General features: G+C 63.2%; 5 protein-coding genes across 13 annotated transcripts in view; 2 read left to right on the top strand and 3 right to left on the bottom strand.

The window, feature by feature from the left end:
- Positions 1 to 2,018, top strand: part of AXIN1 (axin 1) — a 54,419-nt gene extending 52,401 nt beyond the window's left edge. For both annotated transcript variants that reach the window (XM_012468699.2, XM_012468698.2), the window contains 2 exons: positions 356 to 523; positions 1,242 to 2,018. In XM_012468699.2, coding sequence (XP_012324122.1) covers positions 356 to 523; positions 1,242 to 1,368 — 295 coding nt within the window. In that variant the 3' untranslated portion in view covers positions 1,369 to 2,018. The remainder of the gene's footprint in view (positions 1 to 355; positions 524 to 1,241) is intronic.
- Positions 2,019 to 2,232: 214 nt separating this feature from the next.
- PDIA2 (protein disulfide isomerase family A member 2) lies at positions 2,233 to 5,527 on the bottom strand. Of its 3 annotated transcripts, XM_012468705.2 has the most exons (11): positions 5,321 to 5,527; positions 4,498 to 4,704; positions 4,299 to 4,432; positions 4,080 to 4,217; positions 3,895 to 4,011; positions 3,562 to 3,687; positions 3,298 to 3,495; positions 2,952 to 3,072; positions 2,690 to 2,871; positions 2,479 to 2,589; positions 2,233 to 2,372 (listed from the first exon to the last, which is right to left on the bottom strand). In XM_012468705.2, the coding sequence occupies exons 1-11, from the start codon at positions 5,520 to 5,522 to the stop codon at positions 2,328 to 2,330; spliced, it is 1,581 nt and encodes a 526-aa protein (XP_012324128.1). In that variant the 5' UTR covers positions 5,523 to 5,527; the 3' UTR covers positions 2,233 to 2,327. The 3 variants fall into 3 exon arrangements, with proteins under 3 accessions (XP_012324128.1, XP_012324126.2, XP_012324125.2); XM_012468703.2 differs by lacking the exon at positions 5,321 to 5,527 and having other exon boundaries at positions 4,498 to 5,137; XM_012468702.2 differs by lacking the exons at positions 2,233 to 2,372; positions 5,321 to 5,527 and having other exon boundaries at positions 2,382 to 2,589; positions 4,498 to 5,137.
- Positions 5,528 to 5,677: 150 nt separating this feature from the next.
- On the bottom strand, positions 5,678 to 7,996 carry ARHGDIG (Rho GDP dissociation inhibitor gamma). The gene is made up of 6 exons (XM_012468755.3): positions 7,830 to 7,996; positions 6,746 to 6,925; positions 6,573 to 6,656; positions 6,294 to 6,370; positions 6,139 to 6,202; positions 5,678 to 6,052 (listed from the first exon to the last, which is right to left on the bottom strand). The coding sequence occupies exons 1-6, from the start codon at positions 7,900 to 7,902 to the stop codon at positions 5,853 to 5,855; spliced, it is 678 nt and encodes a 225-aa protein (XP_012324178.3). The 5' UTR covers positions 7,903 to 7,996; the 3' UTR covers positions 5,678 to 5,852.
- A 4,354-nt stretch (positions 7,997 to 12,350) lies between these two features.
- Positions 12,351 to 20,744, top strand: RGS11 (regulator of G protein signaling 11). Of its 6 annotated transcripts, XM_064362270.1 has the most exons (17): positions 12,351 to 12,413; positions 12,766 to 12,862; positions 12,930 to 12,980; positions 13,157 to 13,263; positions 13,959 to 14,010; positions 14,119 to 14,177; positions 14,405 to 14,481; positions 14,683 to 14,764; positions 15,262 to 15,330; positions 16,590 to 16,619; positions 16,697 to 16,758; positions 16,851 to 16,964; positions 17,066 to 17,181; positions 17,400 to 17,487; positions 17,571 to 17,709; positions 19,449 to 19,531; positions 19,680 to 20,744. In XM_064362270.1, the coding sequence occupies exons 1-17, from the start codon at positions 12,351 to 12,353 to the stop codon at positions 19,792 to 19,794; spliced, it is 1,404 nt and encodes a 467-aa protein (XP_064218340.1). In that variant the 3' UTR covers positions 19,795 to 20,744. The 6 variants fall into 6 exon arrangements, 5 of the variants coding, with proteins under 5 accessions (XP_064218340.1, XP_012324132.1, XP_012324130.2 ...); XM_012468709.3 differs by lacking the exon at positions 12,351 to 12,413; XR_010337323.1 differs by lacking the exon at positions 12,351 to 12,413 and having other exon boundaries at positions 12,778 to 12,862; positions 13,959 to 14,177; positions 19,305 to 19,531; positions 19,680 to 20,388; positions 20,498 to 20,744.
- FAM234A (family with sequence similarity 234 member A) overlaps positions 20,141 to 21,633 on the bottom strand; it is a 29,591-nt gene continuing 28,098 nt past the window's right edge. Inside the window, exon 13 of the mRNA XM_021675129.2 lies at positions 20,141 to 20,169. Within this exon, the coding sequence (XP_021530804.2) occupies positions 20,156 to 20,169 (14 nt within the window). The 3' untranslated portion in view covers positions 20,141 to 20,155. The remainder of the gene's footprint in view (positions 20,170 to 21,633) is intronic.

Genomic DNA, 21,633 nt, shown 5'->3' with positions numbered 1-21,633 from the left:
CGTTGTTTGTCCAATCCTTGCTGTTTAGCTGTGTTTAAAGTTTGAGGGCTGTAGGTCTTCCTGGGATGGGAGCCATGCAGCTGCCCCACCATCCTAGAGTGGGCCGGGCCCCAGCCACTGGAGGGTTGTGAGCTAGCAGGGGAGACCTTTGTGCTCATGGTGAGTGGAGCTGGTACTGGACCAGACCGCAGTTTGAGATGTTGGGCGTGGGCAGCGGGGCCCCAGGTGTTTGAGTGGCGTGCAGCTCACCCCCACGGGCCCGCCCTGCCCTTTGCCGGCAGCCCGAGGCCGGCGGGAGGCACCCTGTGGGACCTCAGTCCAGATCCAGGGACCACCGCTGCGCCTCTTTCCGCAGGGCAAGGTCGCAGCGGAAGGCCGGCGGCGGGAGCGCCCAGGCGTGCGACAGCATCGTGGTGGCGTACTACTTCTGTGGGGAGCCCATCCCCTACCGCACGCTGGTGAGGGGCCGCGCCGTCACCCTGGGCCAGTTCAAGGAGCTGCTGACCAAAAAGGGCAGCTACCGGTGAGTGTAAGGCCGGTGCCCCCTCCCCAGTGGGCACGTGGGTGCCCAAGGGCATGAACAAAGTTTCCTGCCATTTCATCTCAAGTCACTCATCGTACCTGAGCCACCTCTCCAAGCTTTGGGCTGAGGGTGGCATCAGGCCTTCGGCCCCACAGGACTGAGCGGCTCTGAAGGGACCCCCATCCAGGGCCTTCGTCTTGGGGGCAGGGAAGCAACATGGTCTGCACCTCATGCCGGGCTCTGAGACTGCAGAAGCAGGGCGCCTCCTGCCAGGGTGTGCCTGGGGCCCCTCAGCCGCGCGGGGCCCTGCCTGAAGCCAGTGCTGGAGGCTCCATGTTAGCACTGCTGGGTGAGCAGAGGGGGCCTGACCCCCAGAGCCCGGCATAGCCTGGCAGGTGGTTCTCTCTGTCCGTCAGCGACTGCAGACACCCCAGGCGTGTGGCGGAGGATGTGGTGATGAGGGAGGGCCCCGTCGGGGGACACCGCCACAGGGCTCAGCCCTGGGGAAGGAGACACTTCCCCCTGCTGCTGCTGCGGCCCATGCAGGCACCCCAGGGGATGCTGGGTGCCTCCCAGCCATGGCTGCCCCCGTCACCCACACGTGGTTGGTGCACACTGTGGCTCTGGGAGTAGCACACACACGGGGGCACGGGGCTTGTGGACACGCCGTCCCCTGCTCCTCCCGTCTGCTCACTCACTCCTCACCTCCGTCCTGCAGATACTACTTCAAGAAAGTGAGCGACGAGTTTGACTGCGGGGTGGTGTTTGAGGAGGTCCGGGAGGATGGGGCCGTCCTGCCCGTCTTTGAGGAAAAGATCGTCGGCAAAGTGGAGAAGGTGGACTGACTGGCCGGCCACGGTGCCAGACTGGGCCCTCGGCGGGCACAGGCGTGACACATGGGTGCCACAGCCAGGGGATGACCAGTACTCAGGAGCCCTGCGGGGACCAGTGCGGGCCTGTGGCCCACCCCTGCAGTCTGCCTGTTTCTCGGTGGGTGGGGTCCCTCCACCTGCTCCCCAGGCTTCTGTCCTGCCCCTAAGGAGGCAGCCCTGACTACTCCCCATAGCAATACTTGGAGGGGGCAGCCGAGGTCCCTGCTGCGGGCTTCAGGTGGCCCCCGGCGCCTTCCCTGGGCACACATGTGCTGGGATCTACTTTCCCTCTGGGATGTGCCCGTGTACCCTGGTCTGGCTGGGCCCGGCCCGGGCACAGGGGCCTGGAGGGCCTGTGTAAATTGTACGCGCCACCGAGTGCCTTCACCACAGCTTGTCTCTTGCCTGCCACTGTGCCAATTGGCGAGGGAGCGCTGTGCCTGCCTCCCGCCACCAGCTGCGCGGTCCCGGGTCCTCCGTTCTCAGGGCCCGTGTAAATATGTACATTTCTCAGGCCAGGGCCAGCAGGGGCTGCCCGAGCCTGTTTTTCATGTGATGACACTTGGACAATTATCTTTTCAAAGGTACTTGGATAATAATGAAATAAAACTTTTTGAACCTGCCCTGGCTGTGCTTTCTTATCTGCTGCTGGTAGGGCCTGGTGGCGTCTCCCAGCCTCAGCCCACCTGGTGAGAGAGGTCACACTGGCCTCAGCGGGCATGGGGGCATCCTGGAGCGCAGAGCTGGAATGGTCATGTGTTCCACCTTCCTGCCCGGGAGCCCCCAGCTGGGCAGAGCTGCACCATCCAGCCTTGCTCAGGGACCAGGCACACACTGTCCAGAACCAAGCTCTTTATTTACAGTGCACGGCTCCCTCCCGCACCCGAGGGGGCTGCCTCCCTTCCAGCGGTGGTGTGGGGGACACGGGGCCACTACAGCTCCTCCTTGGACCCCACAGTGGAGTTGGTGGGTGGCTCCTATAAAGGGGCACAGGTGCAGCTCAAAGCTTTGCTCCTAGCCTGGCCCTGCCCCTGCCCCGCCAACCCTGTGTAGAGGCCTGGAGCCGGGCTTAGGGACACCCACCGGGGACGGGGGTGCCAGCTCCTCCAGGGGCTCCTCCGTGGGCAGCTCACCCCCATTGTCCAGGAACTTGGACAAGGTCTCCAGGTCCCTGGTGCTTTTGTATTCAATCACCTAAGGAGGGGCAGGAGGGGCAGGAGGACACGCCAGGGCCCAGCCCCACACACAGGAAGATGGTGTCCCAGCTTCTTCCCCAGCCACCTGACCCCCATACCTTCCGACCCGGCCCTGCTGGGAAGTACTTGAGGGTAGGGAAGCCGTGCACGGCGAAAGCGTCCAGCTCGTTGGCCGTGGCATCCAGCTCAGCGATGATGATGTCCTCGTGGTCTTTGTACTTCTCGGCCAGCGCCTCCCAGGCAGGGGCCATCTCCTTGCAGTGGGTGCACCAGGGGGCATCTAGGATGGGGGCCCTTGAGCACGGCCACCCAGGCACCCCCTGTCCGGCCCACACACTCCCTGCCTCCCTCAGCACTCACAGAACTTGACAAACACATTCTTGGTTTCATCAAAAGCCACCTGCTCAAAATTCTTGCCCACGAGGGTCTTAACTGGCTGCTGATCCCAGTCAGGGGGTACCTCCTGGCTCAGGAGATAGGGCTGGGGGAAACCAGGCCAGGTGCTTTGCCAGGAATCCTCCGCAGGGCTGGTGGGGGGATCCTCTGCGGGGGTGGGCGGGCCAGGTCCTCTGCAGGGTGAGGGGGGCCTCTGCCGGGGTACCCCTCCACAGGGTGGGGGGTGCTGAGGGCTGCTGTTCCCATCCCCTACCAAGCTGGTGGGGTGAGGTCACGGCTCCCCTCCCGCCGTGGGCGGTCTGCAGCGAACCTTTACTTGGCCGTTGAGGACTGCGTGGCAGAAGGCAGTGACAGAAGCGGCAGTGACAGGGTCCCCATCCACAGGTGCGTACTTTTTGGTGGTCTCAATGTTGACCAAGCGCAGGGCGGGGGCTGCCTCAGCCTTGAGGCCGAAGTACTTCAGCACGTGCTCATTTTCGGCCGCCACGTCCACCACCACGAACAGCACCTGTGGCAGGGAGGCCACGCTGGTACCCCCACTGTCCAGCTGCCCCTCCCCCCGGGCCCCCAGTACCTGCCCCCGGAAGCGGGGAGCTGCCTCCCCAAAGCCTGCTAGGAGCTCCCTGTGCGCAGCCAGTGACTGGTTGAGAAACAGCAGCAAGTGATTGAGGATCCTGGCAGCGAAGATCTTGGGGGACGTCTGCAGTAGGGAGGGTGCTCGTGTCCACAGGAGCCGCAGCCCAGGCACCACCAGCTCCAGCTCTTCAGTGGAGGCTGCTCAGGACTCCCCGGGGCCCCCAGCCGAGACGCCACCATCCCCGGACTCCTCCTCCGCCCCGGGACACGCCACCATCCCTGGACTCCTCCGCCCCGGGACACCCCTCGCCGGGCACTGCAGGCAGCGCACCTGACTGTTGAACTCCGTGACGAGGCGCATGCTGTGTGTGACCAGGAAGCGCGAAAGATCGCCCAGGTCCAGGCCAAGCTCCTCGTCCACTGGGAAGTCCGCCCGCCCCTCATCAAACTGGACAGCAGCAGGTGGCTCAGCGGGAGCCACAGCCGGACCCCAGCCCCCATCTGGGCCTGACCTACCTTCTTGAAGAGGACCACGGTGTCCTTGGTGAGGCCAAAGTGTTGGAAGAGCTGCGGCCGGTCCGTGAGGCCAAAGGTCATGTCCAGGGCGTCCCGGGCCAGGGCCAAGAAGGTGGCCACGTCCTCATCCTGCAAGTCCTGAGGGGCCCAGTGCTGTGAGGCCACCAGGGCCCACAGTCGCTGCCCCCGTAACCCGGCGCCCCGTGCCCAGTGGCTCACCTGGAAGAAGCCGACGACCACCAGGTCCCGGGCATCGATCAGCGCCTGGGTGCCCGCCTCGTCTTCCAGCCGCGTGGCGCTGGGCCCCACCCGCCGTCGCAGCCACTCGACCATGCGCTCGGCTTCCCGTGGTCCTGCAGGGAGTTCCCCTCAGCCTGGGCCTGGCCACCGCCCCCTAGCGACCGGCCTGCCCCCACACCTGTGTACTCCTCTGGGTGCGTGCGGTTCCCGTGGCGGAAGAACTTGAGCGTGGGGTACTCCGTCACACCAAACTCCTCGGCCAGCTCCAGCTGCGCGGGCCCGTCCACCTTGGCCAGCGTGACCGCCACCGACGCCGCCGCTAGCAGGGCAGCTGCCTTGCTGTACTCGGGGGCGAGGGCCTTGCAGTGCCCACACCATGGGGCGTCTGGGGGACGGGTCTGTGAGTGCCCCAGGCTGCCACAACCCCAGCAGCACCCTCTCCGCACCAGACAACCCAGCAGCGAACAAGCATACTCCTCAGTTCTGCCCTGAGCCCTGGCCATGACCAAGCCAAGCACCAGCACCCCCTTGCAGCCCCCCCAGGCTGTGGCACAGGGACCAGCAAGGCTTGGGAGAGCTGGAAAGACCCCTCCCTTTCCCCCTTTCCTGTCCCGTAAGGTCGGGGCTCCTGGGCTCATGTGGCTGCCTGTGAAGGCCTCCTAGGTAAGAACAGTTCCTATGTGTGTCAGGTTGTGAGGAGACCACAGAGCACACGCGTCGGGGACCTCCGGGCCTGAACACGGCCGGGGCCTCTGCAGAGTCTGTGCGAGGCCCCACTGGCAGAGCAGGGAGATCCAGGCGCTCTCATGTCCTGTGGGTACCCCCGCTGCTCCTGCCTGCCCCAGCCGGACCCCAGGCCCCTCCTAGAGAGCTCTGCGGCACAGTGGGGCTGAGGGCCTGAGGGGAGGCCCGTCTTGGGCACGTGCCTTGCGTTTGCAGGCAAAGGGTATGGGTCCCAGTGGGCCCTGCCGATCCCCAGGCCCACCGGCCCCAGCACTCACAGAACTCCACCAGCAGGCCAGGGTGCTTCCGCAGGGCCAGGCCCAGGGTGTGGCGGCTCAGCACCAAGATCCCATCCTCCTCGGGGATCTCCTCCTCTGGAGGCTCCTCTGAGGGACTCTCGGGCCCCTGCTCCTGACCCCACAGGCTTGAGGCCCCAAGCAGCAGGAGCAGCAGCAGCACGGGCAGGAGCTGGCGGCTCATGGTGCTGCCAGGGCCCATGGCGCAGGGGCAGATAAGGGGGCCAGAAGCCAAGCAGCAGCCGCCACGTAGCACCCAGGCCCTGTCCCAACAAAGATAAGGCCCATGTGCCCCCCCAGCCCCCAGGGAGGGGAGGCAGAAAGAGGCGACACGCAGGGCACCGAGGCAGGACTACGTTTAATGGGACAGTTGGGGAACACCACCAGCCCAGGGGGTCCTGGGACAGAGCAGGGGTGGGCAGGGGAGGGTCTCATCACTCACGGGGGTACTGGGGATTCTTGGGGGTCCCTGTGCAGCAACTGAGCAAGGTGGGGAAGACACGGACTGGGGGGTTCAGTCCTTCCAGTCCTGGCAGATGCGGAGGCCCCATTCCCAGGACAGGTGGTGTGTCCTGTCGTCGTCCGTGAAGAGTGACAGGACCAGGTAGGGGCCCCGCACCAGTGCACCCCTCGGCGCTTCCTCCACCGGAGTCACAAACTCATACTCCTGGGCACTTGGGCCATAGCTGCCCACCATGTAGACGGTCTTGTCCACTAGAGAGGGTGGGGGCATCAGGGCTGTCCTCTGCCCACCCCCGCCGCCCCCCTCCCCCCCCAATTCCCCCAACCGCTGCCCTCACCACGCAGGCCCCGGCGGTAGGTGTGGTGCAAACACTTGAGGCCACTGACGATCTCCCTGTGGACCTGGGAACAGAGGCACTAGGGTTCCGCTGGGGGCCAGGCCTCTGGCTGTTGCCCGCCCCCGCCACACACCCCCAGCCCTCCAGCCACTCACCTTGAAGGTGATCTTCACTCTGTAATCAGCACCTTCTTTCAGGACAAACACCTGGTCTTTCAGGGCAGCCAGGTCCCCTATTCGGTAAATGGCAGCTAGGGTCAAAACTTCTCCACAGGCTGACACCTGCTCCAGGAGCCCCCGCATGGGGAGTGGTGCCCGTGAAGTCTGCGGTTGTGATGGCCCCGAGTACGGGACGTGGGGTGTGGGGCACAGGGGCACAGAAGCCCTCCCAGGAGGGCCTCACCTGCATTCAGGGTACAGCATCCTGCAAGTTACCTGTGAGGTCCATGACCACGGGCCCCGGAGCCTGCTCCGACAGGAGGGTCAGCCTGGTCACCTGCACATTGGGCAGGCTTGGGTCTGAAGAGAAACTGGTAGTCTGCAGGATGCCCCCCGGCCCCCTGCCAGCCCCCCAGACCCAGCCCTCCAAGCCCAGGCCCCTGCCGTACCCACAGTCGGCGGCAGGGGCCCCAGCAGCGCCCGCTTATACTCGGCCAGGCTCCTGTCTTCCGGGTCCAGCCGCTGTATCTCCAAGAGGCTCTTCCTCCCCGGCGCCCGGTACTCAGGCAGAGCCTCATCCAGCACCTCGTCCACTGCCGGCGGCCCACCCTCCTTGTCAGCCAGGAGGACTGGGGGTGGGGAGGGGCATGAGCAGCTGCTACTAGCAGACCCTGGCATTTGAGCGCCAAGCTGGAGCCCCCTCGGGCCAGCTGTACCTCCCGTTACCCAAATAGACTTAAGGGGAAGCCTCTCAGGGCTCAGGGAGAGAGCGGGTGGAGAGGGCAGGGGCGGCCTGGGGATGCACCACACCCAGACCTTCAGGAGGGGCCCTCTAGAGACTGCCAGGCCTGCAGCTCTTCCAGTCTGGATGGCCACAAGTCCCCCTCCCTGATTGAGACCAAAGGTGCGGGGAATGAAGGCTCCAAATGAGGGCAGCCCCGGGTCGGGGGGGCTACCTGCTAGAGAGCAGCAGCCCTCAGCGGCCTCCCACCCCTAGTGGGCCTCCAGGTCTCTACCATCCTGCTCCGGGCCGGGGGCTCTCAATACTTTCCCACAGTCCTAGGAGTTCCTCCCCACGGTGCTTGGGGGCTGGGAGCCACTCTCTCCAAAGCCCTGGGCTCAGGCTCTGCACCACCTCCCGTAGTGCCCCGGGGCTGGGGGGTCTCCTGAAACCCCCTCCCTGGCGCCCTGGGCAGGGGACTCTGAGTCCCTGCCCACTTTATTCCAGTCTTCTTAGGGATCACCACACGCCCTACAGAGCCCCAGCCCCAGCCCCAGCCCCAGCCCCACCCAGGGGAGAAGGTCCCAGCGCCGCCGCTTCACCAGCCACCGGTCCGCACCTGGCTCCCTTCCCCACAGGGGTGGAGCCTGGGGAAAGTCCCCCACCCCGCCAGACCCCGGTCGGGGGTCTGCGACGCGAGATCCCCACGCGCGCCCCCAAAGTTGCCGCGGGGGAGGGGCTGCTCCACGCCTGGGGCCGAGACCCCGAGCCCCCCGCCCACCTGGCCGCCGGCCCCTGCCCGACCCGCTCACCTCGGGCGCAGAGCGCCAGCCGGAGCAGTTCCAGCAGCTGCGCCCCCAGCTCGCACGCGTCCAGGCCCAGCATGGTGGCGCGCGGCCCGGGCAGCCGCGGAGCTGCCGAGGAGCCGCCGCCCGCCCCGCCGCCGCCGCCCCGCTCGGCGCTCAGCCCCGGCGCGACTGCGGTGAGCTCATCCCGGCCGGGAGCGCCCCCCGCGCCCAGCGCCGCGCCCGCGCCGCGCGCCCCCAGCCGCTCCGCGGACCCCGCGCAGCCCCGCAGAGACACGCGTGTCGCCCGCACGGCGCCGGTACCCGGGTCGCCCCCGCCGCCGGCGCGCCAGGACCCCGCACGGAAGCGGCCGCGGTCACGATCCCCGCCGCACGCCCGGTCCGGGCCGGGCTCTGGTCCGCAGGGCTGCCCCACCCCCACGGCGCAGCGGGAGCCTGTGGGGGGGTCTCCTGGGAAATCCTCTGCGCGGGGCGCGGCACGGCGGGGTTGGGGCCGCCGTGGCGCAGGTGCGCCCCCCTCCCCAGGGTCTTATTATGCGCGATCCACACCTGGGGCCAGACCGTGCTCTCCTCCTCCTCCTCCCCCGCCCGCGAGGGAGCTTCTGTCTGAGCAGAAGGGGACTCCTGGGGCCTGCCCAGCCTTGGGGTGAGGGGCCGGCCCAACGCCCGACAGGTTCACGGTCATCAATAGGATGGGACGACAGTGGGCACGGGTCCCACACACACCGAGGTGCGTCTGGAACCACAGAGGCGTACAAGGACCCCTCAAAGGCTGTGTGAGTTCCAGGAGGGGGTGTCCCTGCAGGGCTCTTGGAGACCCAATTACCAAGACCCCTCTCCTTGGGGAGAGGACACCGACAAGGAGCAGAACCCCAAGGTGTGGGAGTGCAGAGACCCGTGCACAGAAGGAGCTTCTGATCTTGACACCTAAACTGAGACCTGTGGTGGGGGTGGGGCGGGACCAGGCAGGGGACGGGGTGAGCAGGCTCCGGCTGGGACAGCTGGACCAAAGGCCTGAGTGTGAATATGGAATAAGGAGCCAGAACACCAGCCTGAGCCCCTTTCTTAGACACCCCGGCCCCCCATTCCCGTTTCTGGGATACCCTGAAATTAAACCCACCTTGCCAAGGAGCGCCTCAATTTGGGCAGAAGACCACCTTGCGTGCCAGGGGACACTGGGGTTTGGGTGGGGACTGTCTCTCTTGGCCCCTTACCTACCAACACTCTTTCCAAGGCAGGATGCTGTGAGGCTCGGCCCCTGCAGAGCCCCACCTCTGCTGCCCCTTCACTGCAGGGAGTGGGGGCTGTTTGGACACTTGTCTTCAGACCGACGGTTCCAGCTCCTGCAGCTATTACCGGAGAGAAGGCCTTGAAGGCGAGTTGTCCACGTTCTTGGCGAGTTGAACAAAGAACTGAACAAAACACACAAAGTAACAAAACAAAAAAGAAACACGGAGTAAGAAAAGCAGAGATTCACAGAAGACTCTTCACATAGAGTGGGCTCCAGCAGGCAGCTCTGGAGCCCCCTCAATTAGGATTTTTATCAAGCCAGAAGAACCAGCTGAAGCCCCGTGGCCCTTAAAGGCCTCCAATAGGCTACATCCTATGAAGATTGGCCCGAGACCAATCGGGCTGAAGTGGAAGCTCCCGTGCTGGAGTCGTGGAGCGAGGCTGTGGCTGCGTGCTGCCCAATCCTGCCTAGAACTGGCTGCACCTGCTGCTCCTTTGCTGCAGTCCCAACCCTTGGCTACCCTCAGTCCCTATTCCCCTGCCTCACAGCCACCATGGACGGCCACACCTGCACACAGGGCAGCCAGACCTAAGCCAGCCTCACCCCACCTGTGCGGGGGGCGTGGGAGGGCTCACTGGGATCCAAGGGAGATGGTACCCTGGGTAGGAGACCCTGCAGGCACCCTGCCCCAGCTCATGCCAGACCTGGCCTCTCCAGCAATGGAAGTGGACTCAGGCCGCCATGTTAGGGGCTCCTACTCAAGGTCAACCGCCCACCCTTCCCAGCCCCAAGCAATCCCTGAGTGGGGACGGATGGAGAGAGGTACTCTGCCTTCAAGAAAACAGAAATAGGCCAGGTGTAGTGGTACACATCTGTAGTCCCAGCTACTCAGGAGGGGGGGTAAGAGAATCACTTGAACCCAGGAGTTAGAGGCTGCAGTGAGCTATGATCGCACCACTGCACTCCAGCCTGGGTAACAGAACGAGACCCCCATCTTTCAAAAAAATAAATACATAACCAGGCGCCGTGGCTCATGCCTGTAATCCCAACGCTTTGGGAGGCTGAGGCGGGAGGATCACTTGAGGCCAGGAGTTCAACAACCTAGGCAACATAGCCAGAAGCTGAGGCCCTTGAGGGCAGGAATGAGCCAGGGACCGAACGTGTATTTATCTACAAAATAAATGAAATAAAAAAAAATGAGTGGCCAGGCATCGTGGCTCAGCCCTGGAATCCCAGCATTTTGGGAGGCCGAGGCAGGTAGATCACTTGAGGTCACGAGTTGGAGACCAGCTTGACCAACATGGTGAAACCTCGTCTCTACTAAAAATACAAAAGAATAATTCAAGGACATGCAAAAAAAAAAAAAAAAATTGAAAAAACATAAATATACAAAAAAAAAAATTAGCTGGGCATGGTGGTGCACACCTGTAATCCCAGCTATTTAGGAGGCTGAGGCATGAGAATCACGGGAACCCAGGAGGCAGAGATAGCAGTGAGCTAAGATTGTGCTCTGCACTCCAGCCTGGGCGACAAACGAGACTGTGTCTCAAAACAAAACAACAACAAACACAAACTAGCCAGGCATGGCGGCACCTGTGTGTGGTCCCAGCTACTCAAGAGCCTGAGGTAGGATTCCTGGAGCCCGGTGAACCGAGGCTGCAGTGAGCTATGATTGTGCCCCTGCACTCCAGCTGGGTGACAGAGGTCGTGTTTCAAAAATAAAAAAAAATAGGGGCCGGCACAGTGGCTCACACCTGTAATCTATTTTGGGAGGCCAAGGCAGGTGGATCACCTGAGGTCAAGAGTTCAAGACCGACCTGACCAACATGGTGAAACCCCAAATCTACTAAAAATACAAATATTAGTTGGGTGTGCTGGCACTTGCCTGTAATCCTAGCTACTTAGGAGGCTGAAGCAGGAGAATTGCTGGAACCTGGGAGGAGGAGGCTGCAGTGAGCCAAAACCATGCCACTGCACTCCAGTTTGGGCAACACAGTCAGACTGTCTCAAAAAAAAAAAAAAAAAAAAAAAAAAAAGTCCGGGCAAGGTGGCTCACGCCTATAATCCCAGCACTTTGGGAGGCGGAGGTGAGTGGATCACGAGGTCAAGAGATCGAGACCATCCTGGTCAACATGGTGAAACCCTGTCTCCACTAAAAATACAAAAATTAGCTGGGTGTGGTGGCATGCACCTGTATTCCCAGCTACTCGGGGAGCTGAGGCGTGAGAACTGCTTGAATTCAGGAGGTGGAGGCTGCAGTGAGCCAAGATTGCAGGTGGGCCCTGAAGGGCCTGGGGCTGGCTCAGGGTCCACCTCTGGGCTAGGCATAGCAAGCGGTTGGAGAAAGGAGTGCTGGGCGTGGAGGGGCCTGGAGCCAGGCAGCTGCTGGTGAAACTAAGTGGAGAGGGTGGGTGTTGAGATCCTCTCTTCAGTAAAGCTCCTCTCCAACAGTCCCAGGGCACTCTGGGCAGAGTCTCTGCCTATTTCCCCAGCGGGCACACCCAGGCCCCTGCGAAACTGAGGGAAGTGAGCCATGGGCCGTCAGCCTCTCTCCTGGAAGGACCCCCGATAAGGGACCCACAGCAGGAGACGGGGACTGCCAGGTCCCTGAGGCCCTCGCCTCGAATCACACTGTACAGCAGCCACGTGCTCCACTGACACCCGGCATCAAGCCCGAGTAGAAACGCTGACGCAGCTGGTGTGAGGACCCAACCTCTCGTGCACCCTGCCCCAAGCCAGCCCCTGTCAGGGCAGCCTGCGAAGCCCTGGCCACGGGTATCGCGGTCACCAGCCTCGGGCAGTCTGGCCCCACAGCCAGGGCGCTGGTCCCTGCCCATCATCAGGGCCTCACACATCGGGCAGGGCTTACAGCGGGCCCTAAACCACGGTTCCCACCCTAGTTCACTCTCCATGCACATCTCCTGTACTCACGGAACCCCAGGCCCCCTGCATGAGACCTCCCAATGGTAACCCACCCCTCCCTGATGAGCCCCTCTCTCCCAGAGACCATCCCCTGCTCCAGCCAAGCCCCGTCGCCTCACACGCCCCCTCCGTCCCGGCCCCGCCCCCCGCCCCCGCTCCTGCCCGCGAGGGCCTCAGCGACCCGGGACCCGGTGCGGGGTGACTCGGGGCGCTCGTGGGCCGTCGGCTCATTTGCCTCTGGGCCGTGGCCGGGACCCTCAGACCCGAACCGGGGCCTGGGCGACTCGGGACTCGCGGCCGGAGGGTTAACCTGGGCACGGCGCGGAGCGGGGCGGGGCGCGCCCGGACATCCCCGCTGGCCTCGCCCCGCAGCCATGGCCGCCGGCCCCGCGCGGCCCCCCGGCCGTCCCCGGGCGCAGATGCCGCATCTGAGGAAGGTGCGAGGCGGGTAGGGGTCCCACCGTCCCCCGATTTCCCGGCGCCCGAGGCCGGGAGGGGCCGAAGAGCAAGGGCCACGGGGGCGCGCGGGACAGGGCGGGCCTGGGGCGGCGGCTCCGCGAGGCCGGGCGGGGCGGCAAGGCCTGAGGGCCTCTGAGGGTCTCCCGGGGTCTCCCCGGCCCTCCCTGGCCCTCCCTGCGTCCCCGCCGCCAGCTGCGGCCTGGAATGCGCCGCCGCCGCCGCCGCCGCCGCGCGTTAATCTCCGCGCTCCCGGATCCGGGGCATCCCGGCCGGAGCCGTGCTGGGGACTCGGGGTTGCGGGGGCGGCCCCTAACGGCTCCCTCCGCCCAGATGGAGCGGGTGGTCGTGAGCATGCAGGACCCCGACCAGGGCGTGAAGATGCGGAGCCAGCGCCTGCTGGTCACCGTGATTCCACACGCGGTGACAGGTGAGGCAGCCGGGGCGGGGGGTGCGTGCGCGCCCGGCCTCCCTCCACCTCGGTCTCTCCCGTGCAGGCCGCGACGTCGTGCAGTGGTTGGCCCAGAAGTTCTGCGTCTCGGAGGAGGGTGAGCGCCCTGCCGCCCCACGGGCCCTAGGGTCACCGGGCTGGTGGCCTAGGGCTGGCAGTTCTCGGAGCCCTGCAGCGCGCGCCGGGGTGGGGAGCGCACGCGGTGGGGGAGACCCGGCTCGTCCCGCCCTCGCCCGCCCCGAGCCCCGCGCTCACCGTCCCACGCCTCCCCAGAGGCCCTGCACCTGGGCGCCGTCCTAGTGCTGCACGGCTACATCTACCCGCTACGCGACCCCCGCAGCCTGGTGCTCCGGCCAGATGACACGCCCTACAGGTTCCAGGTCAGGCTCGGGGCGCAGGTGGGAGCCGGTGGGACCCCCACCCCCCGAGCTTACCAACTAGGGCAGACTCGGGAGGGGCGCCAAGCTTGCTGGGCTTGGAGGGGGACTCCGCTTGCCACCGTGGGCTGCTGGTCCACCGCCCCCCCGCCCAAAAGTCCAGGACTGGAAACACTCACGTGGTGAGAAGGGCCCGCTGAGGGATGGAGCCTCAGTTTTCCTGGGGCCGCAGCACGGCCCCGAAAGCGGTCGTATCTGCGGAGGACTCTGCTGTGTTCCCAGGGGTCCTTGGGCCCGGTCCCTGAGGGAGGGGCTCCGGAGGCCTGAGGACAGCATTCCTGCCCTCCCGAACCGCATCAGAATCCCAGGCCTGCCTTCCGGAGGTCGTCCTCCTCCCCCAGCACAGACTGCAGCTACATCCAAGAGCTGTGCAGGCCCCACCCCCACCCCACCCTGAAGTGGGGCTTAGGGTGACCAGTGAGGAAGGCAGTCCCTGAACAGGGCCCCGAGGCACAAGTTGACCTCAGTTCCAAGGGGAGAGACTGGCCAGTGGAGTCTCCAGGTGGTGGGCAGGCCGGGAGACCCTCAGACACCCCCTGCCTAGGCCGAGCGCCTTCCCTGGGAGCTGTGAGGGTGGGGTGACACTGGGGAGGCACCGACACAGGCTTCCTGGACACCTTCTCCCTGCACCACGCCAGACCCCGTACTTCTGGACAAGTACCCTGTGGCCAGCTGCGGAGCTGGACTATGGTGAGCGAGGGGACGGCTGGCCCCAGACAAGCTCCCAGGACCGGGGGCCTCAGGTGCCGCAGGGCAGGGCAGAGCTGGCCCCTCTGCAGCCTGCCCCTGTCCTTCCAGCCATCTATCTGGCCAAGAAGAACATCCAAAAGCAGGGGGCCCTGGTCGACTATGAGAAGGTGGGACCCCCACCTGCCCCGCCCACCCCACCCACCCCACCACCTGGAGGAACCCAAGCCTCACTCACGGTCCGAGCCTCACAGTTTACCCCGGAGCATACAGCCCAGGCCCCAAGACCCAAGACAGTCCCGACACCCCGCCCCCCCTGCCCCACCGCCGCTTCTCACACAATCTCACGGTGGGGGCAGGGTCGGGGGTGACCCACCCGAGACCTCGTTGCCCCTAGGAGTGCTATGACCAGTTACACAAGAAGATCAGCCACGCATGGGACCTGGTGCTGATGCAGGCGAGGGAGCAGCTGAGGTGAGGCTCCGCCCCGCCCCGCTCTGCTGCATGCGCCCAACCCAGGCTAGCTGGGAAGCCCAGGGCCAGGCCAGGCCGGGCTCTGGTGGCCCTGGAACTCTGGAGGGCACCCCTGGGTGTGGCTACCTGCCCAGGCCTCAGGGTGGATGGGAAGTGCTGCTGTGGGCAGGGCACGCCCTCAACTTGGCCTCCTCCTCCCAGGGCGGCCAAACAGCGCAGGAAGGGGGACAGGCTGGTCATCGCGTGCCAGGAGCAGACCTACTGGCTGGTGAACAGGCCCCCGGTGAGCCCACCTGTGGACAGGGTGGGGGTCGCTGGCCAGCGCTTCCCTGACAGGCGCTCTTGGGACCACGGTTTTGAGCCTATGGAAGGACATGCCTTCGAGCTTCTGGTGGGGGGCAGGAGGTTTGCGCTTTGACTTAGCTGCGTTTCTGCCGATCAGAACCCACGTCTGCACCCCTAGACCACAGGAAAAACCAGCTTCTCTCTGGGCCCAAGGGAGAGGCACAGGGATGCCAGATTCTGCAGACCCTCAAGAGGAGGGAGTGGGGGCGGCCTCGGCTGCGGTGTGGGGACCGAGTTCACAGGCTGGGAGCAACTGGGGCTGTGGGGAGACCTGGTGGACAGGCCACTCGGCTCAAGGCTAGGTCGGGACTCCGTCCCCGAGCTCCTTTGAGTGTCACTTTCCACGTGGGGGTCTGGGAAGGGCAACTTAACTTTAGAGCGGGTCAGCAGGCCACCGGAACTGCACCCCCACCTCATCTCATCTCTGCTCCGCAGCCCGGAGCCCCCAGTGTGCTGGAGCAGGGTCCAGAGCGGGGCTCCCGCACCGCCAGCCATGTGCACATGGTGAGCCCCTGCATGCGTGCCAGCCGCCCCCTTGCCCTGCATACCTGTCGCACCCTGCTGGACCCACCATGGGACGACCTGGGGCTGCCTGTCTGTCCATCCTTCTGTCCACCCAGAGGGCACTTGGTGCAGCCTCCCCAATCCCCAGCTCACTCCAGGTCACTCTGCGTTAACTCTGGCTTTTTCTCCCCTCTACTCCTAAGTGGAGTGGCCTGGTGGGGGTGGGGGTGGGGCCGGGCAGGGGGTGGGGAGGACGGGGGCTCTTCTCCCAGACCAGGACAGCATCAGGGTTTGCAGGGAATTGGAGGGGTGATGAGCAGAGTTACAACCTGACAGACCTGAGCAGATCCAGCCACCTCCCTCCAGGTGGAGGCCTCCAGAACCAGAGGGGACCAGAGGGAGCATCTGAGCCCGGTAGCAGCAAGACCCTTTGTTCAAACCAAGTCCCACCCAGACCCAGCATCTAGAACAGATCCACCCAGAACCTCACTGATAAAACTTAACTTCATAATCCTAACATTTCCCCAGACAAAGCTGGTCAGAGAGAGCAGAACAAAGGCTGGGACTCACGGCACGTCTGCCCCCTCCGCTCTGGGCCCCTGGAGGCCCTAGCTCATTGAGTCACACCTGGTTCCCCAGTGATTCCCATTAGTATTTCTCAAGTATGTGTTATTTAAAGACATAACTAACATAGGCCGGGCGTGGTGGCTCACGCCTGTAATCCCAGCACTTTGGGAGGCTGAGGCGGGTGGGTCACCTGAGGTCCAGACTTTGACACCAGCCTGGCCAACATGGAGAAACCCCGTCTCTACTAAAAATACTAAATTAGCTGGGTGTGGTGGCACAAACCTGTGATCCCAGCTACTCAGGAGGCTGAGGCAGGAGGATTGCTTGAAACCAGGAGGCAGAGGTTTTAGTGAGCTGAGACCTTACACTCTAAGCCTGGGCAACAAGAGTGAAACTCCATCTCAAAAAGAAAGAAAATATGACATATTAATCACAATTGCAACTTTGAGAACCTGAGGGTTCCGTGGAATATTCTGCAGATCTCCAGACCTAAGACTCCCAGAGGTCTCCCGGAAAGTCAGACCCCTGATTGGAAGAAAGGGCTCCAAGGGGCAGGACTGGGGGACTTAAGCCACGGTCTCTGCTGCGTCTCTGGGGCAGGGGCTCAGCCTGGGGGGGTGCCCCCCAGCTGGGGGATTTTGGAGCCCAGCAGGGGACTGACATCTAACTGTAGCCCACTCGTCCCCTTTTAGACCAAGAGTGCAGATTTCTATAAGCGGGAGGTAAGTGCTGGGGCTGGGAGCAGAGGGTGCCGGGTCCCTTCCCCAGCCCAGGACCTGACTCAGGCCCCACATCCTAGATCGAATACTGCAGGAGAGCGCTGGGCAGGACCCGAGTGAAGTCCTCTGTCTGCCTTGAGGCGTGAGTGGGGTGAGGGGTGGCAGCTGGAGACCCAAGCCGAGTGCCCTGGCTCCTGAGAGCCCTCCTGCACCAGCCCGGATACCCCCTTCCAGGTACCTGAGTTTCTGTGGCCAGCGTGGACCCCACGACCCCCTTGTGTCGGGGTGCCTGCCCAGCAACCCCTGGATCTCAGACGACGACGCCTACTGGGTCATGAACGCCCCCATGTGAGCCCAGGCGGGGCAGGGGGACTAGGGGTGTGCTCCCAGCCTGGGGGGCTACAGGAGGGTCACTGCACACCCTCCCCAACACCCCGCCCTCCCCCCAGGGTGGCTGCCCCCACGAAGCTCCGTGTGGAGAGATGGGGCTTCAGCTTCCGAGAGCTTCTGGAGGACCCCATGGGGCGGGCTCAGTTCATGGACTTTCTGGGGAAGGAGTTCAGCGGTGAGAATCCCCCCAGCCTCCTGCTCCAGTCCCAGCAGAGACGCTGTTGCCTGGGCCCCCTGCTTTGGTTTCCACTGGTCCCCTTGGGACCCTCCCACCTCGGTTTCCACCAGCCCCCAGCTAGGGACCTCTCCTGGCCCAGCCAGTCTGGGGCCCTGCCGGCCGGCTCTGGCTGCCACTCTCGATGGGATCCTTGACTGGGTGCCCCGGCCCCCCAGGAGAAAACCTCAGCTTCTGGGAGGCGTGTGAGGAGCTTCGCTATGGAGCACAGGCCCAGGTCCCCACCCTGGTGGATGCCGTGTACCAGTAAGTGCCGTGTGGTGGGCACTGGCTGGCCAACAGGGCAGGTGTACCCAGCCAGGACTGTCCAATGCTGTCCCCACCCCTAGACAGTTCCTGGCCCCCGGTGCTGCCCGCTGGATCAACATTGACAGCCGGACCATGGAGCGGACCCTGGAGGGGCTGCGCCAGCCCCACCACTACGTCTTGGACGACGCCCAGCTGCACATATACACGCTCATGAAGAAGGTGGGTGCCGGCCAGGGGCATCCCAGACGGGCCTCCACGTGCCCACCCTCAGAGCTCGGTCCGCATACTCACTGCCCACGCTGACTCTGCCCCTGGGGGGCGCCTTCCCCTCGCTGGGCTGGCTCGGGTTGTCCCCGGGGCCGCAGCACACCGGCTGCTTGGCTGCTTTCTTGTCGGGGCTCCGTCCTGTGCTCACTTCTGGTTCAGAGGGGCTGAAGGACTGGCTGAGATCACATGCTTAATAAGGGTCAAGATTCGATCCAAAAAGGGAATTTTTTTTTTTTTTTTTGAGACAGAGTCTTACTCTGTCACCGAGGCTGGAGTGCAGAAGCTCACTGCAACCTCTGCCTCCTGGGTTCCACACACCTCAGCCTCCCAAAGTGCTGAGATTACAGGCGTGAGCCACCAAGCCAAGCCTTTTTTTTTTTTTTTTTCCAAAGAAAGCATCTTACTCTTGTCAGCCAGGCTGGAGTGCAGTGGCACGATCTCAGCTTACCGCAACCTCCACCTCCTGGGTTCAAGCGATTCTCCTGCCTCAGCCTCCTGAGTAGCTGAGACTACACGCATGCCACCATGGCTGGCTTTTGTATTTTCAGTAGAGTTGGGGTTTCATCATATTGGCCAGGCTGGCCTTGAACTCCTGACCTGAGGTGATCCACGAGCCTCGGCCTCCCAAAGTGCTGGGATGCCAGGCGTGAGCTACTGAGCCTGGCTTAATTTTTGTTGATATTTGAAAATTTCCAGCTGGGCGCAGTCTTTGCTTACTGCAGCCTCAGCCTCCCAGGCTTAAGTGGTCCTCCTGCTGGCCAGTCTCTCCATGCTACCACACCTAGCTAATTTTTAAAATCTTTTGAAGAGGGGTTTTGCCACGTTGCCCAGGCTGGTATTGAACTCCTGGACTCAAGTGATTCTCCTTCCTCAGCCTCCCAAAGTGTTGGGACTCACTCCAGGGGTGGGCCACCATGTTTAGATTTTTTTTTTTTTTTAAGAGACAGGGATTCACCATGTTGGTCAGGCTGGTCTTGAACTCCTGACTTCAAGTGATCCACCCGCCTTGGCCTCCCAAAGTGCTGGGATTACAGGTGTGAGCCACCGTGCCCGGGCTGGATGTTTTTAATACCACTGCAGACTCAGATTTCACCGTTATCTGATGAGTTTCACCATGCCGTTCGCATGGCCCACGTGTGGCTGCTGGCCCGAGGCTTGTGCCGTGTCCCTGGCACTTTATGGTGGCTCCCTGGCACGCAACATCACACACGGCAAATTTTTGATTTTTTTGTGGAGGTGGGATCTCACTGTGTTGCCCAGGCTGGTCTTGAATTCCTGGGCTTCAGCAATCAGCCCACCTCAGCCTCCCCAAATACTGGCACTGCAGGCATGAGCCACCACGCGCAACCTGATTTTTTCACTTTGACTCCACAACTCTGCCCTCACTCATGGGGCACACGGAGCCATTCCTGCTTCTTGGTTATGGCTGTGGAGGTGCTGCGGTTTATTCTCTACACAAGGGCACCAGGGCTCTTGCCATCTTTGCTGCGACATGGCCCAGGCAGACGGGAGCTCAGGTCTCCCTGAGTCTGCGTTGGTCTGGGCAGGTCTGGGGTGGCTGCCTCCAGCACCCTGTCCAGTGGCGACTATGGCTGGAGGAGGATCCAGCAGTGCTTGGCTGCACCTTCATCGGGAGCTGGCTGAGAGGTGAAGAGGCAGAAGGGGTCAGGACTGGACGCTGTCTCCTGCAGGACTCATACCCAAGGTTCCTGAAGTCCGACATGTACAGGGGCCTCCTGGCAGAGGCTGGGGTCCTGCTGGACACGAAGAGACGGTGAGGCCTGGCGGTGCCCTGTGGCTGGTAGGGCTGCTGGGGCCCTGGCGGGCAGGGTAGGGCTGGAGGGAGAGAGGAAGTTTCACTGGGCATTGAGGTGGGCAGGACACCAGCTGGCCAGCCTGTTCTCAGCCCTTCTCACCCACAGCGTGTTCCCATTCACACGGAGGCCACGGCGCTCGAGCCCCAGCCCTGCACTCCTTCCCACCCCTGTGGAGCCCACAGCAGCCAGTGGCCCTGCGGGTGGAAATGGGGTGGCCTAGTGGACCTGGCCCGACTGCCACCTCTAGTCCCTGCACCTCAGCATCCTGTGTGAATGCAGCAGCCACCTCGCTGCCGGCCCAGGTCCTGGTGGCTGCTGAACCCGGCACGGCATCCCCTTGTGCCCAGAGGGCCCAGTCTTGCTGTAGGGTGCACATCCTCCCTCCCCGCCGGGGAAGCCCTCCCTGCCCAGAAGGGACGGGTCCAGGTGCTGATTCCCAGGGAGGGGTTTCATTGGCCCAGCTTGGGTCAGGGCAGCACCTGCTACCTGAAGAGAGGTGAGACCGAGGCTGCACGGAGCTCCACCTCCTCTGGTCTTCAGTTCGGCACTGAGTGCCCACGCCCATCTCTAAAACCAGTAAATCAACAGCAAATACCTGGAAGCAAGATGCACAGATGGGTGGCTTCCCACTCACCCGTCGTGAGATTCGGACACACAGGTCTCGGGACGCACTCTGTCCCGTCCAGGAGCCTCTCTGCTGTCACCCAGTGTGACCCTGGAAGGGGACCCGGGAGAGCGCCTGCGTCGAGCTCCCTGCCTTCTGGAGCTGCACGTGCTGCTCCCTCACTAAACCTGCTACAGAACCTGTCCACAGGTGCGCCAGCACCTGCTTTTCCACCTCCAGGCCACGGCTTCCCCACCAGATCTGTACACAGACAACTCTGACGTTGTTATCCCACTGACAGAGGCCCCTGATTCCACAGGGTGGATCCTTGCCAGGTGTGACCGATCCTCCCTGCCCAAGCCTTCCTTTGTGAGCTGGCATTGCTCCCAGCCTCCCAAGTACCCCACCGCTCCCCTAGAATGGGTGAAGTTACAGCTGGCTGCTTTCAGGGGTGCAGCTTCAACCATCTCGGCAGTGGAGAGGGCGCCACCCCCACCAGTAGGGCTGGCTCACATCCAGTCACTCCCAACAGCTTCCAGCACACAAATAAAAGACCTTGGGCCCTCGCTTAGAGCCCAACCTGCTGTGGGTGCGGCTTGTGCTGCGAATGTGCATGTGTAAGACACATGCATGTGTGTAGAGTGCATGATGCATGTGTGGTGTGTACGATGCATGCATGTGTAGTGTGTGCATGTGCGTATGATGCATGTGTAGTGCTGAGGCACACACATGCATAGCACATGCACGATTGCATATAGTGCACATGTGCACAAGGCATGCACGAGGGCATGTGTGGTATGCATGTGTAGCGTGTATGATGCATTTGTGCTGTGCATGTGTATAGTACATATGATGCATGGGGGTACTATGCATGTGTGTGCATATCACACATGCATGTGATGTGTGCACGTGAGGGAGGGGCAGGTCCCAGGTGTGTGGAGTTGATGGTGGAGGAGGGACTTGGCCCACTCATACCCAGGCAGCAGACTTGGGACATTTGGTCTTTGGGAGGAGACATCCAGGGGCGCTGTGCTCTGTGGGCCGGGGGTGAGCAGGGTAGTGTGGGGACACCTGACCTCCAGAGGGGGAAAAGTGAGGAAACTCAGTTCAGGAGGCCTGTGGGGAGGGCAGTTGTCCCCAGCCTGCCCTAAGGCCACAGAGCTGCAGAGGCATGTCTTGGCACAGCCCAGACCCTCTAGGGCCCACAGTGACTACAGGGCAAGAATCCCTTCTTCACAGTCAAGGGGTGCAGGCTGTTACTAAGGGAGGGAAACCTCTGCCCACCACCAATGACACCCCCTGGCCCAGCCCCTCAACTCCTGCTTCTGAGGGCGGGGCTCATTACCTGTCTGCCCCTCAGTGGCCAGGGGTACAGCTGCTCCTGTAACCTGCAGCGTCTCCCCTCCCTTTGGGAACCCCCTGCACTCCCTCCTGTGCTGTCGGGGGCAGCTTTTG

The sequence above is a fragment of the Aotus nancymaae genome, unplaced genomic scaffold, assembly GCF_030222135.1.
Source record: "Aotus nancymaae isolate 86718 unplaced genomic scaffold, 86718_ANA_hifiasm-v0.15.2.pri h1tg000049l, whole genome shotgun sequence".
Classification (NCBI taxonomy): domain Eukaryota; kingdom Metazoa; phylum Chordata; class Mammalia; order Primates; family Aotidae; genus Aotus; species Aotus nancymaae.
The sequence above is the reverse complement of the archived record's forward strand: the minus strand, read 5'-3'. Positions and strand labels throughout refer to the sequence as shown.